This window comes from Bos mutus, chromosome 9 (assembly GCF_027580195.1).
Source record: "Bos mutus isolate GX-2022 chromosome 9, NWIPB_WYAK_1.1, whole genome shotgun sequence".
Taxonomy (NCBI): domain Eukaryota; kingdom Metazoa; phylum Chordata; class Mammalia; order Artiodactyla; family Bovidae; genus Bos; species Bos mutus.
Window position 1 is genome coordinate 23369825 of NC_091625.1, and position 15363 is coordinate 23385187.

Genomic DNA, 15363 nt, shown 5'->3' on the forward strand with positions numbered 1-15363 from the left:
AAGACTCTTAAGAGTCCCTTGGATGGCAAAGAGATCAAACCAGTCAATCCTAAAGGAAATCAACCATGAATATTCACTGGAAGGACTGATGCTAAAGCTGAAGCTCCAATACTTTGGCTATCTGATATGAAAAGCCTACTCATTGGACAAGACCCTGATGCTGGGAAAGACTGAGGACAGGAGGAGAAGGAGGTGACAGAGGATGAGACGGTTAGATGGCATCACCAACTCAATGGACATGAGTCTGAGTAAACTATGGGAGCTGGTGATGGACAGGAAGGCCTCGCGTGCTGCAGTCCATGGGGTCGCAAAGAGTTGGACATGACTTAGCAACTGAACAATAACAACAAAAGACTAGCAGAAAAGTTTTTTCACAACTAAAGATATATAACATTTCGTAACACATCATATGAAATGCCAGGCTAGATGAAGCACAAGCTGGAATCAAGATTGCCAGGAGAAATATCAATAACCTCCAGTATGCAGATGACACCACTCTTATGGCAGAAAGCAAAGAGGAACGAAAGAGCCTCTTGATGAAAGTGAAAGAGAAGAGTGAAAAAGTTGGCTTGAAACTCAACATTCAAAAAACTAAGATCATGGCATCTGATCCCATCACTTCATGGCAAATAGATGGGGAAACAATGGAAACAGTGAGAAACTTTATTTTGGGGGGTTCCAAAATCACTGCAAATGGTGACTGCAGTCATGAAATTAAAAGATGCTTGCTCCCTGGAAGAAAAGCTATGATCAACCTAGACAGCATATTAAAAAGGAGAGATGTTACTTTGCCAAAAAAAGTCCATCTAGCCAAAGCTATGGTTTTATCCAGTAGTCACATATGGATGTGAGAGTTGGACCATAAAGCTGAGCACCAAAGTATTGATGCTTTTGAACTGTGGTGTTGGAGAAGACTCTTGAGAGTCCCTGGACTGCAAGGAGATCCAACCAGTCCATCCTAAAGGAGATCAGTCCTGAATATTTATTGGAAGGACTGATGCTGAAGCTGAAACTCCAATACCTTGGCCACCTGATGTGAAGAACTGACTCATTGGAAAAGACCCTGAACCTAGGAAAGACTGAAGGCAGGAGGAGAAGGGGATGACAGAGGATGAGATGGTTGGATGGCATCACTGACTCGATGGACATAAGTCTGAGTAAGCTCTGGGAGTTAGTGATGGACAGGGAAGCCTGGTGTTCTGCAGTCCATGGGGTCACAAAGAGTTGGACACGACTGAGTGACTGAACTGAACTAAAATACATAGAGAGAGGAGCCACAATGAAATGGATACATAGAAGAAGTAAAGACACAGCTTACTCAGGACCCACATGACCGACCCTGCTAGCGACCCAAAAACAGGAAGACTATCACCATCACAGTGGTCCTCCCCGAGGAACAAAGGGTCTGAGCCCACTGTGGGCTCCCCAGCCTAGGGATCCTGTACCAGAAGATGAGTCCCTAGAACATGTGGCTTTGAAAACCAGTGGAGCTTACATTTGGGAGAGCAGGAGAGATACAGGAGCCAGAGACTCCCCCTTAAAGGGTGAGAAGAAAATCTCACAAGCTGAGTCCTAGCGCAATGGTAGTAATTTGAGAGGTGCCTGTGTAAGACCCACCTGTTGATCTTGGAAAGCATTCCAGACAGACAGGAGGCAGCTGGGACACCCCTGGGGTTGGGTCTCTCATTGCACCATGCTGATACAGATGCTGGCAAGCACCATCTTTGAATCCTCCCTCCAGCCCATTAACTCTGGGGCCTGTTCCACCCTGGGCTGTACCCACAGTAACCACACAGGGCTGGGCAGAGGGGAGTCAGCTCCACCCCAACTAATGGCACATGCAGCCCACATAGGAAGCACTCCCAGTGCACACAGCTCTAATGACCAGAGAGGAGTGCATTGCTAGGACTCATGGAATGTCTCCTACAGAAGACCTCTTTTCCAAGACTAGGAGACATAACAGACTTAAGTACTACACAGATACAAAAAGAGAATTAGATAAAATGAGAAGACAGAGGACTATGTCCCAACTGAAAGAACAAAGACAAAATCTCAGAAAGTGAACTAAATGAAACAGAGATAAGTAATACACTTAAAAAAGAATTCGAGGTAATGATCATAAAGAGGATCACCAAAATTGGGAGGAAAAATGGACGAAAACAGTGAAAATTTCAACAAAGAGTTAAAAAATGTTAACAATGAACCAATCAGAGTTGAAGAATAACTGAAAGAAAAACACACTAGAAGGACTGAATTAGATGGTACAAATTAGATTTAGCAGTTGATTAGATGGTACAGAAGAACAAACCAGTGACCTAGGAGGTAGACAAAGCAAAACTCACCCAAGATATAGCAAATATATGTCCAATAAGGGATTAACATCTAAAATAAATTAAGATTATTAACATCACTAATCATCAGGGAAACGCAAATAAAAACCACCAATGAGATACCACCTAACACCTGTCAGAATGGCTATCAGCAAAAAGACAACAAATTAACAAGTGTTGGTGAGAATGTGGAGAAAAGGGAACATTGGTAAGACTGCACATTGCTGCAGCCACTACAGAAAATATTATGGAGGCTCCTTAAAAAAATTAAAAATTGAACTACTACATGATCCAGCTATTTTACTTTTGGGTATATACTTGAAGAAAATGTACATTGCAGAAGTATTTACAGCAGCCAAGATATACAAATAAACTAAGTAGTGATAAATGAATAGATAAAAAAGATGTGATATATACATATATATATTTACTATATATATGGTCACATATGGACTTCCCCTGTGGCTCAGATGGGAAAGAATTTGCCTGCATTGGGGAAGACCCAGATTTTGATCCCTGTGTTGGGAAGATCCCCTGGAGAAGGGAATGGCAACTCACTCCAGTATTCTTGCCTGGGAAATCTCATGGACAGAGGATCCTGGTGGGCTACAGTCCATGGAGTCGCCAAGAGTCAGACATGACTGAGTGACTGACACCACACTATGGTCATATACACACACACACACACACACACACACAAACATACACACACACACACACAATGGAATATTACTCATAAAAAGGATTAAATCTTGCTATTTGGAACAACTGGGAGGATCCAGGGTATCACGTTAAGTCAAATAAGTCAAGAGAAAGACAAATACCACAAATACCATATGATGTCACTAATACGTTGAATCTAAAAAACAAAATAAACAGAAAGAAAACAGACTCATACATACAAAGAACAAACAGATGGTTATCACAGGTGGGCAGGGTGGGGAATTGGACAAAAAAGGTGAAGAAGATTAAGAGCTACAAATTTTCAGTTAAGTTACAGGGATACAATATACAGCATAAGGAAGATAGTCAATAACACTGTAATAACTTTGTGTAGGGGCAGTTACTAGACAACTTACTGTGGTGATCATTTTGTAATGTATCTAAATGTCAAATCAACTGTTCCATTATTTACCTGAAACATTTCAAATATTATCTCAATAAAATATCTTCAAAAATCATCAAAAATTTAACAAAATATACACATTAAAGATCCACATGACAGAAAACTGCCATAAAGTGATCATTTACAAATAATTATGGGAAGTTTACTTTCTGTTAGTAAAGTGTTCTTTTACATTTCAAATTCTGACTTTGCAATACAGACTCGGATCTGAAGCACCAGCTGGGAGACCTCTGGGCCCAGCCACCTTATGAGCCAGTGAAACTAGAAAGCACAAATGGGAAAAAAAAAAAAAAGGAGAACAAGATTGCGGAGGAGTAGATGGATATGGGGTACCTCTCTCTCCACAGATACATCAGGAATACACCTTCAGACACAGAAGTGCATACAGAACACCAGCTGAGAGCAGACAAGAGTACCTGACCAGGGGAAAAGAACATACAGAACCACACAAAACTCGAGATCAAGCCCTGAGCCTTTGGAGAGGGAGCACTGACTCCAAGACCCTACACTACCAGAGAACTAATGCTAGGGAGTATCGACTAGTGAGAACTAACACACGGGAAACCACTTGAATACAAGAGCCAGCATCACCCAACCACCAGTAGCACCCTGTGCAGGACACCTCATCTAAACGACAAACAAAACAAAAATACAAACCCAGTCACCAGCAGACATGATTACCACCTCACTCAGTCTTGTCCATTAGAGGAAAAACAAGCAAACAAATAAAAACTCAGCATAAATCTCACCCTATATTATATGAAGCTTACACAAACCACTGGACAAACCTTAGGAGGGGAGAAACCAAAAGGAAGAAAGAATTCAACCTTGAAGCCTGGGAAAAGGAGACCTCAGACACAGTAAGTTAAAAAAAAATTATGAAAAGGCAGAGAAATACTACACAAATGAAGGAACAAACCAGAAATACAGAAGTCCAAATAAATGAAAAGGAGATAGGCAAACTATCTGAAAAATAATTCCGTATAATGATAATAAAGATGATCAAAAACCTTGAACACAGAAAATGTTAAGAATCAATTAACAAAGACCTAGAAGAATTAAAGAATAAACATACAGAGACAAACAACACAATTACTGAAATTAAAAATACTCTAAGAAGGAATCAACAGCAGAATAACTGAAGCAGAAGAACGAAACAGTGAGCTGGAAGATAAAGTGGTGGAAATAACTTCTGAAGAGCAGAATAAAGTAAAAAGAATGAAAAGAACTGAGGATAGTCTAAGAGACTTCTGGGACAATATCAAACACATCAACATTCAAATATTAGGGGTCCCAGAAGAAGAAGAGAGAAAGAAAGGATATAAGAAAATTTTTGAAGAGAGTATAGTTGAAAACTTACCCAACATGGAAAAGGAAACAGCCAATAAAGTCCAAGAGGTGCAAAGAGTTCCATACAGGATAAACATGCCAAGACACATACTAATCAACTAATAAAGACTAAACACAAAGAAAGAATATTAAATGCAGCAAGGGAAAAGCAACAAGTAACATACAAGGGAAACCCCATACATGTAAACCCTGATCTCCCAGCAGAAACTCTGCAGGCCAGAAGGGAATGGCAGGATATATTTAAAGTACTGAAAGGGAAACATTTACAACCAAGGTGACTGTACCCAGGAAGGATCTCATTGAAAATTTATGGAGAAATAAAGTTTTTCAGACAAGCAAAAGTTAAGAGAATTCAGTACCACCAAATCAGCTTTACAACAAATGTTAAAGGGACTTATATACTCAAGAAATACAAGAGAAGAAAAAAGATCTACAAAATCAACCCCAAACAATTAAGAAAATGGCAATCAGAATATGTATTACTTTAAATGTAAATGGATTAAATGCTCCAACAAAAAGACACAGACTGGCTGAATGGATACAAAAACAAGACCCACATACATGACGTCTACAAGAAACCGACTTCAGACCTCAAGACACATATAGCCTGCAAATTAGAGGATGGAAAAATATATTCCATGCAAATAGGAAGCAAAAGAAAGCTGGATTAACAATACTCATATTAGACAAAATAAACCTTAAAATAAAGAAGATTACAAGAGATAGGAAGGACACTACATAATGATCAAGGGATCAATCCAAGAGGAAGACATAATAATTGTAAATATCAATGCACCCAACATAGAAGCACCTCAATACATAAGACAAACATTAACAGACAAAAGCAAAAACTGACAGTAGCACAATAATAGTAGGAGACGTTTAACACCCCACTCACACCAATGGACAGATCATCAAAACAGAAAACTAATAAGGAAACACAAGTCTTAAGTGATATATTAGATGAGATGCATCTCATTGTTATCTTCAGGACATTCCACCCCAATGCAGAAGAATACACCTTCTTCTCAAGTTTAAATGGAACGTTCTCCAGAATAGACCACATTTTGGGTCAAAAATCAAATTTCAGTAAATGTAACAAAGTTAAATTGTATCAAGCATCTTCTCCAACCACAATGCTATGAGACTAGATATAAATTACAAGAAAAAACTGTAGGAAACACGAATACATGGAGATTAAACAATGTGTTTCTCAATAACCAACAGGTTACTGAAGAAGTCAAAAGGGCAATCAAAAAATTTCTAGAAACAAATGACAATGAAAACATGACAACTCAAAACCCATGGGATGCAGCAAGCAGTCCTAAGAAGGAAGTTTATAACAATACAATCCCACCTCAAGAAACAAGAAAACCATTGAATAGACAACCTAACTTTACACCTAAACCAAATGGAAAAAAAAGAACCAAAAACCCCCAAAATTAGTAGAAGGAAAGAAATCATAAAGATCTGACCAGAAATAAATGAAAAAGAAATGAAAGAAACAATAGTAAAGATTAATAAAACTAAAAGTTGGTTCTTTGAGAAGATAAACAAAATCGACAAACCTTTAGCGAGACTTATTAAGAAAAAAAGAAGAATCAAATCAACAAAATTAGAAATGAAAAAGGAGAGGTTACAACAGACAATGCAGAAATACAAAGGATTATAAGAGACTATCATGAACAAATATATGGAGAACCTGGAAGAAGAAACAGACAGACTCTTAGAAAAGATCAATCTTCCAAGACAGAACCAGGAAGAAACAGAAATTATGAACAACCCAATTAAAAGCACTGAAACTGAAGCTCTGACCAAAATCTGCCAAAAAAACAAAAGCCCAGGACCAGATGCCTTTACAGGAGAATTCTATCTAACATTCACAGAAGGGCTAATGCCTAGCCTTCTAAAACTCTTTCAAAAAATGGCAGAGGAAGGAACACTTCTAAACTCATTCTACGAGGCCACCGTCACCCTGATACCAAAAGCAAAGACAACACACAAAAAGAAAACTACAGGCCAGTATCACTGATGAACACAGATGCAAAAATCCTCAACAAAATTTTAACAAACAGAATTCAGCAACACATCAAAAAGCTCATACACCAATGTCAAGTTGGGTTTATTCCAGGGATGCAAGGATGCTTCACTATATGCAAATCAATCAATGTGATACACCATATTAACAAATTAAAAGTTAAAAACCATATGATCTCAGCAGAAGCAGAAAAAGCCTTTGACAAAATTCAGCACCCATGTATGATTAAAACTCTTGAAAAAATGGGCATAGAAGGAACCTACCTCAACATAGTAAAGGCCATATATGATAGAAAAGAAAATGAAGTTGCTCAGTCATGTCTGACTCTTTGGGACCCCATGGACTGTAGCCTACCAGGCTCCTCTGTCTATGGGATTTTGAAGGCAAGAGTACTGCAGTGGGTTGCCATTTCCTTCTCCAGGGGATCTTCCCAAACCAGGGATCGAACCTGGGTCTCCTGCATTGCAAGCGGACACTTTACCGTTTGAGCCACCAGGGAAGTCATACATTTTAAGCATACAGCAAACATTATTCTCAATGGTGAAAAACACAAAGCATTCCCCCTAATATCAGGAACAAGAAAAGGGTGTCTCAACATAGTTCTGGAAGTCCTAGCAGCAGCAATCAGAGAAGAAAAAGAAATAAAAGGAATCCAGATCGGAAAAGCAGCAGCAAAGCTCTCACTGTTTGCAGATGACATGATACGCTACATAGAAAACCCTAAAGACAGTATCAGAAAATTACTAGAGCTAATCAGTGAATTTAGCAAAGTTGCAGGATACATCAATACACGGAAATCACTTGCATTTCTCTATACTAACAATCAAAACTCAAAAGAAGAAATTAAGGAATCAATCCCATTCACCACTGCAACAAGAAGAATTAAATATCTAGGAATAAACTTACCTAAAGAGACAAAAGAACTGTACACAGAAAATTATAAGACACTAATAAAAGAACAACAGACTGGTTCCAAATAGGAAAAGGAGTACATCAAGGCTGTGTATCATCACCCTGCTTATTTAACTTAGATGCAGAGTACATCATGAGAAACACTGGGCTTGATGAAGCACAAGCTGGAATCAAGATTTCCGGAGAAATATCAATAACCTCAGATATGCAGATGACACCACCCTTATGGCAGAAAGTGAAAAAGAACTAAAGAGCCTCTTGATGAAAGTGAAAGAGGAGAGTGAAAAAGTTGAAAACTAAAATCATGGCATCCGGTCCCATCACTTCATGGGAAATAGATGGGGAAACAGCGGTTGACTTTATTTTCTGGGCTCCAAAATCACTGCAGATGGTGACTGCAGCAATGAAATAAAAAGATGCTTGCTCCTTGGAAGGAAAGCTATAATCAACCTAGACAGCATATTAAAGCAGGGACATTACTTTGCCAACAAGGGTTCATCTAGTCAAGGCTATGGTTTTTCTAGTGGTCATGTATGGAGGTGAGAGTTGGACTATAAAGAAAGCTGAATGCCGAAGAATTAATGCTTTTGAACTGTGGTGTTGGAGAAGACTCTTGAGAGTCCCTTGGACTGCAAGGAAATCCAACCAGTCCATCTTAAAGGAGATCAGTCCTGGGTGTTCACTGGAAGGACTGATGTTGAGGCTGAAACTCCAATATTTTGACCACCTGATCCAAAGAGCTGACTCATTGGAAAAGACTCTGATGCTGGGAAAGATTGAGGGCAGGAGGAGAAGGAGACGACAGAGGACGAGATGGTTAGATGGCATCATCGACTCGACGGACATGGGTTTGGGTGGACTCCGGGAGTTGGTGATGGACAGTGAGGCCTGGCATGCTGCAGTTCATGGGGTTGCAAAGAGTCAGACATGACTGAGCGACTGAACTGAATGAAAGAAATCAAAGATGACATAAACAGATGGAGAGATATTCCATGTTCCTGGGTAGGAAGAATCAGCAATCTACAGATTTAACCCGATCCCTATCAAATTACCAATGACATTTTTCACAGAACTAGAACAAAGAATTTCACAATTCATATGGAAGCACAGTTCAGTTCAGTTCAGTCACTCAGTCATGTCCGACTCTTTGCGACCCCATGAATCACAGCACGCCAGGCCTCCCTGTCCATCACCAACTCCCGGAGTGCACTGAGACTCACGTCCATCGAGTCAGTGATGCCATCCAGCAATCTCATCCTCTGTCGTCCCCTTCTCCTCCTGCCCCCAATCCCTCCCAGCATCAGAGTCTTTTCCAATGAGTCAACTCTGGAAGCACAAATGACCCCAAATAGCCAAAGCAATCTTGAGAAAGAAGAATGGTGTTGGAGGAATCAATCTGCCTGACTTCAGAATATACTACAAAGCTGCAGTCATCAAGACAGTATGGTATTGGCACAAAAACAGAAACATAGACCAATGGAACAACATAGAAAGCCCAGAAATAAACACATGCACCTATGGGTACCTTATATTTGACAAACGAAGCAAGAAGATACAATGGGGCAAAGACAGCCTCTTCAATAAAGGTGCTGGGGAAACTGGACAGCTACATGTAAAAGAATGAAATTAGGGCATTTCCTAACACCATACACAAAGATAAACTCAAAATGGATCAAAGACCTAAATATAAGACCAGAAACTATAAAACTCTTAGAGGAAAACATAGAACACTCGATGACATAAATCAAAGCAAGATCCTCTATGACCCACCTCCTGCTGCTGCTGCTGCTGCTGCTAAGTCACTTCAGTCATGTCCGACTCTGTGCGATCCCATAGATGACAGCAAACCAGGCTCCCCCATCCCTGGGATTCTCAAGGCAAGAACACTGGAGTGGGTTGCTATTTCCTTCTCCAATACATAAAAGTGAAAAGTGAAAGTGAAGTCGGTCAGTCGTGTCTGACTCTTAGCGACCCATGGACTGCAGCCCACCAGGCTCCTCCATCCATGGGATTTTCCATGCAAGAGTACTGGAGTGAGTTGCCATTGCCTTCTCTGATGACCCACCTACTAGAGTAATGGAAATATAACCAAAAGTAAACAAGTGGGACCTGATTAAACTTAAAAGCTTTTGCACAGCAAAGGAAACTATAAGCAAGGTGGAAAGACAACCCTCAGAATGGGAGAAAATAATAGCAAATGAAACAACTGACAAAGGATTAATTTCCAAAATATATAGGCAGCTCACACAACTCAATATCAGGAAAACAAACAACCCAATACTAAAGTGGGAAAAATACCTAAACAGACGTTTCTCCAAAGAAGACATACAGATGGCTAACAAACACATGAAAAGATGCTCAACATCTCTCATTATTAGAGAAATGCAAATCAAAACTACAATGAGATATCACCTCACACCAATCAGAACGGTGATCATCAAAAAGTCTACAAACAATAAATGCTGGACAGGGTGTGGAGAAAAGGGAACACTCTAACACTGTTGGTGGGAATGTAAATTGATACAGCCACTATGGAAGACAGTATGAAGATTCCTTTAAAAACTAGGAATAAAACTACCATATGACCCAGCAATCCCACTCCTTAGGCATCTACCCTGAGGAAACCAAAATTGAAAAAGACACATGTATCCCATTGTTCGTTGCAGCACGATTTACAATAGCTAGAACATGGAAGCAACCTAGATACCCATCAACAAATGAATGGATAAAGAAGTTGTGGTACATATACATGAAGGAATATTACTCAGCCATAAAAAGAAATGCATTTGAGTCAGTTCTGATGAGGTGGATGAACCTAGAACCTATTATACAGAGTGAAGTAAGTCAGAAAGAGAAAGATAAACATTGTATTCTAATCCATATATACAGAATCTATAAAAATGGTCTTCAAGAATTTACTTATAGGGCAGCAATGGACAAGCAGACAGAGAATAGACTTATGGACATGGGGAGAGGGTAGGAGAGGGTGAGACACATGGGAAGAGTAACATGGAAACTTACATTACCATATGCAAGATAGCCAATGGGAACTTGGCTAAGAAATATGGCTAAGAAACTCAAACAGAGGCTCTGTATCAACCTATAGGGGTGGGGTGGGGAGGGAGACGGGGGAGGTTCAAAAGGGAGGGGATATATGTATACCTATGGCTGATTCAGGTTGAGGCTTGACAGAAAAAAAAAAAATTCTGTAAAGCAATTATTGTTCAATAAAAAAATTAAAAAATAATTTGAAATACTGCATAAAATTTGATAGAATACCATGAATACGTCACCTAAAATTAATACATGTGAGCATTTTGATACAAATGCTGTGCTACATCTCACCCCATCTCTGCCTCTCCCTCTCCCCTCCTATTTATTTATCTATCTACTTACCTACCTATAACCTGACAGGTAAACAACAGTTTATATAGATGATCCTTTCTATAAGGAAAACAGTACTGCATCGAGTTTTTTTGTTATCATGAAACTAGTTATTCTTAAAATACTTCTTTTGTATATTTGTATTTTCTCATTTTTCAATAATGAACATGTATTGCTTAATTTGGAGAAGGCAATGGCACCCCACCCAGTACTCTTGCCTGGAAAATCCCATGGATGGAGCCTGGTAGGCTGCAGTCCATGGGGTCGCTAAGAGTCGGACACCACTGAGCGACTTCACTTTCACTTTTCACTTTCATGCATTGGAGAAGGAAATGGCAACCTGCTCCAGTATTCTTGCCTGGAGAATCCCAGGGATGGTGGAGCCTGATGGGCTGCCGTCTATGGGGTCGCACAGAGTCAGACACGACTGAAGCGACTTTAGCAGCAGCAGCATTGCTTAATTTAAAAATAAAATATTTATATACTCAAAAAAGAATTATTCATCATAATACAGTTACCAGCTAAATTCTAACTCTTGTTTTTCTATGAAAAAAAAATTCTCTGTTAACATAGCCATTATATAAATGCAATACAGATATGTGCTATTAAAGAAATTAAACAGACCATCTACAATTGATTATTCTCTTTATATAAGGGATAATGTGGCTAATTATTTCCTTTATAAAAAAGGCAATTGGCACAAATGTGCAAAATATTACCACTACATCAATACACCTTTGTGAAATCTACTAACTTTCAGATCTTACCTCTGAAACATTCCTTTCAATGACAGAACTTACAGTAGGCTTTTATATTTGTGATAGAAACTTATAAACATTTCTTTTTATTTTAAATTCAGAACTATAAGCAGCACATAAATATTCAACTTGAGCTTTTGTTGTTGCTGCTGTTAAAAGCATTAATATTTATTTCAATTGTTCCTTGCTGCAAAAGTATTTAAAGTAATGTGATAAAGCCATGGTTTTAAAAAACTACATTTTATATTTTACATATCTTTAAAGATGGTTACAATTTCACTTAAAGGAAATCAACAAAAGGGCCTGTTTAATGCCAACTCTGAATTTAGGAAATAATATACTCCTTGGGCTTCTATGGTGGGTCAGTGGTAAAGAACCCGCCTGCCAATTCAGGAGACTTGGGTTCAGTCCCTTGGTCAGGAAGATCTGCTGGAGAAGGAAATGGCAACCCACAAATCCCATGGATAGAGGAGCCTGATGAGCTACAGTCCACTGCATCACAGAAGTCGCACACAATTTAGCGACTAAATAACAATACTCCTTATTTTCAGGAAAATCTAAAATCTTTAAGTTACAAAATGTACACATAATAGAGGCAATTACTATCTCAAAGACAAACTTAGTTATGATCAACTACCTTTTTTACCCAAAAAATGTTCATTTAGTATCTGTAAAAGGAAATACAAATTGGTTTATAAAAAATAACTTCCCCATGATCTTAAATCTAGGAATGAAACACTATATTTTAAAATGTCATATATACATTTATATTTAATGTTCTTTAGCCCACCACATTCCTCTATCCATGGGGATTCTCCATGCAAGGATGCTGTAACTGGTTGCCATGCTCTCCTCCATGGGATCGTCTCAACTCAGGGATCGAACCCAGGTCTCCCGCATTGCAGGCAGATTCTTTACCGTCTGAGCCACCAGGGGCCCAAATGAAGTTTTAGATTTTTCTGAACTTCTATCTCATTACATAATTTTTTTAATTGTAGCAAAAACTTGACAAAAAATAAATGAAGACACAAACTGTATTTAAAATAAAACTTTACATACCTTGGCTTCCGAAATGCTAAACTATATTGTTGGCAAGCTAGACCCACAGTGGGAGTATAAACGATAGGCATGAATTTCTCAATGTCAGACATCAGCACTTTATAGAAGAGCTTTTCGTTTCTATCTTGAAGATCCATTAAGAGAAGATACCTGTGGAAATGGGACATAATTAGATCTGCATTCCAACACAGTCATAAAATAGCTGTTTATAAAACTAAATGTTTGCAACAACATATACACTGGTTCAAAACTGGAAAGGAGTACAACAAAGCTGTAAATTGTCACCCTACTTATTTAACTTATATGCAGAGTACATCATGTGAAATGCTGGGCTAGATTAATTACAAGCTATAATCAAAATTTGCAGGATAAATAACAACCTCAGATATGCAGATAATGCCACTCTAATTGCAGAAAATGAGACACTAAAGAGCCTCTTGATGAGGGTGAAAGAAGAGAGTGAAAATGCTGGCTTAAAACTCAACATTCAAAAAACGAAGATCATGGCATCTGGTCCCATCACTTCATGGCAAACAGAAGGGGAAAAAGTGGAAGCAGTGACAGATTTTATTTTCTTAGGCTCCAAAATCACTGTGGGTGGTGACTGTGGCCATGAAATTAAAAGATGTTTGCCCTTTGGAAGGAAAGCTATGGCAAACCTGGACAAAGTATTAAAAAGCAAAGACATCACTTTGCCAACAAAGGTCCACATAGCAAAGCTATGATTTTTCCAGTAGTCATGTACAGATGTGAGAGTTGGACCATAAAGAAGGCTGAGTTCTGAAGAACTGATGCTTTCAAATTGTGGTGCTGAGGAAGACTCTAGAGTCTCCTGGACTGCAAGGAGATCAAACCAGTCAATGCTAAAGGAAATCAACCCTGAATATTCACTGGAAGGACTGATGCTGAAGCTCCAAAACTTCGAGTACCTCATGCAAAGAGCCAACTAATTGGAAAAGACCCTGATGCTGGGAAAAACTGAACACAAAAGGAGAAGGGGGCGGCTGAGGATGAGATGGTTAAACAGCATCACCGACTCAATGGATAAGAATTTGAGCAAACTCCGGGAGATGGTGAAGGACAGGGAAGCCTGGTGTGCTGCAGTCCATGGGGTAGCAAAGAATTGGACACGACTCAGCTACTGAACACATACAGTAATTTTTAGGTCACATAGAAAACATCTGATCAAAAAAGACTTTAGAAATATTCCTGGGACTTCCCTGGTGGTCTAGTAGTTAAGAACCCATCTTTCAATGCAGAGGACATGGGTTTGATCCCTGGTCAGGGATCTAAGATCCCACATGCCATGGGCCAACTAAGCTCGCACGCTGCAACTAGAGAGTCCTCATGCTTTAGAGTCCATGCTTCACTAGAGAAGCCTGCATACCGCAAGTAGAGAAAGTCTGTGCGCAACAATGAAGAGCCCTAGCCCCACAGCAAAGACCCAGTGTAGCCAAAATAATAATAAAATAAAAATTGGATCAGGTTGCAGTCTAAAAAAATAAAGAAATATTCCTAATCATCTAAAAAAATAAAGAACAATAACCTGAGCTGGTGTCATTCAAACACTAAAATCAGGGCTGAAACAGCACAGTTTTATTTAATATTTAAATGACTTTATCCCTATTTTAAAATGAAAGACAAATGAAAAAAACCACTATAGATAAAGTTTAAACAGTAACTTAACTAACTAAATACAAAGACTTCATCATTTAATTTGCAGTACTGAAGAGCCAAGAAAAATGACAAGCAGAAAATAACTACGGAATGTTAACAATGACCCTAAAAATTACTAAGGTAAGAAAGTTTAAGGGACTTTTCTAATTATTTAGATCAAGAGGTCTTTTTCTTTCTAGAGGCATTTCTGAACCAGAATTATCTTTTAAAATATCAACCTTATCATATTACTTGTAATCTTCAGTGGTTTATACAATAAAACTTAAACTGTTTGGTACAACTTGGAAGAATCTTGCAAAACTGTCCTTAATAGTCCTACCAGCCATTTTGGATTGATTCTCGTTCTCTGAAATAGTTGAAAATGCATAGAATTTGGAGTCAGAGACACAAGGATTCTAATCCGTGGCAAATAGATGTTATTTCAACTCCTAACACTAACAACTGGGAAGAAAATGATGACTTTTAAAAGATGATGCTAACACTGATCTAGCCATGTGGAAATCATCATCGCTAAGTCAACACTTTTTAGGACACTTGACACAAGTGGTTTTCCCTACAGCTCCATACACTCTCTTTACCTGAATTCCAGGTCACCAGATTCTCTCGATTTTCCCTTTTCACTGATCATTCCTTTTTTTCTTTCTTTGCTGTTTTCTCCTGGGCTCTAGAGGCTTTCTAACACTCATCTCTATTACATTACGAGGTTATGCTGGCTTTGATTCAGTGCTA

At 38.8% G+C, this 15363-nt stretch overlaps 1 protein-coding gene across 2 annotated transcripts in view; it reads right to left on the reverse strand.

Moving 5' to 3' along the window:
* The window catches only part of ME1 (malic enzyme 1), a 220232-nt gene that overhangs the window by 166005 nt on the left and 38864 nt on the right, over positions 1-15363 (reverse strand). For both annotated transcript variants that reach the window (XR_011465320.1, XM_070376265.1), the window contains exon 3: positions 12958-13107. Coding sequence is in view for 1 of the 2 variants with exons in the window: in XM_070376265.1 (XP_070232366.1) it covers positions 12958-13107 (150 nt within the window). In the remaining variant the exon portion in view is untranslated. The remainder of the gene's footprint in view (positions 1-12957; positions 13108-15363) is intronic.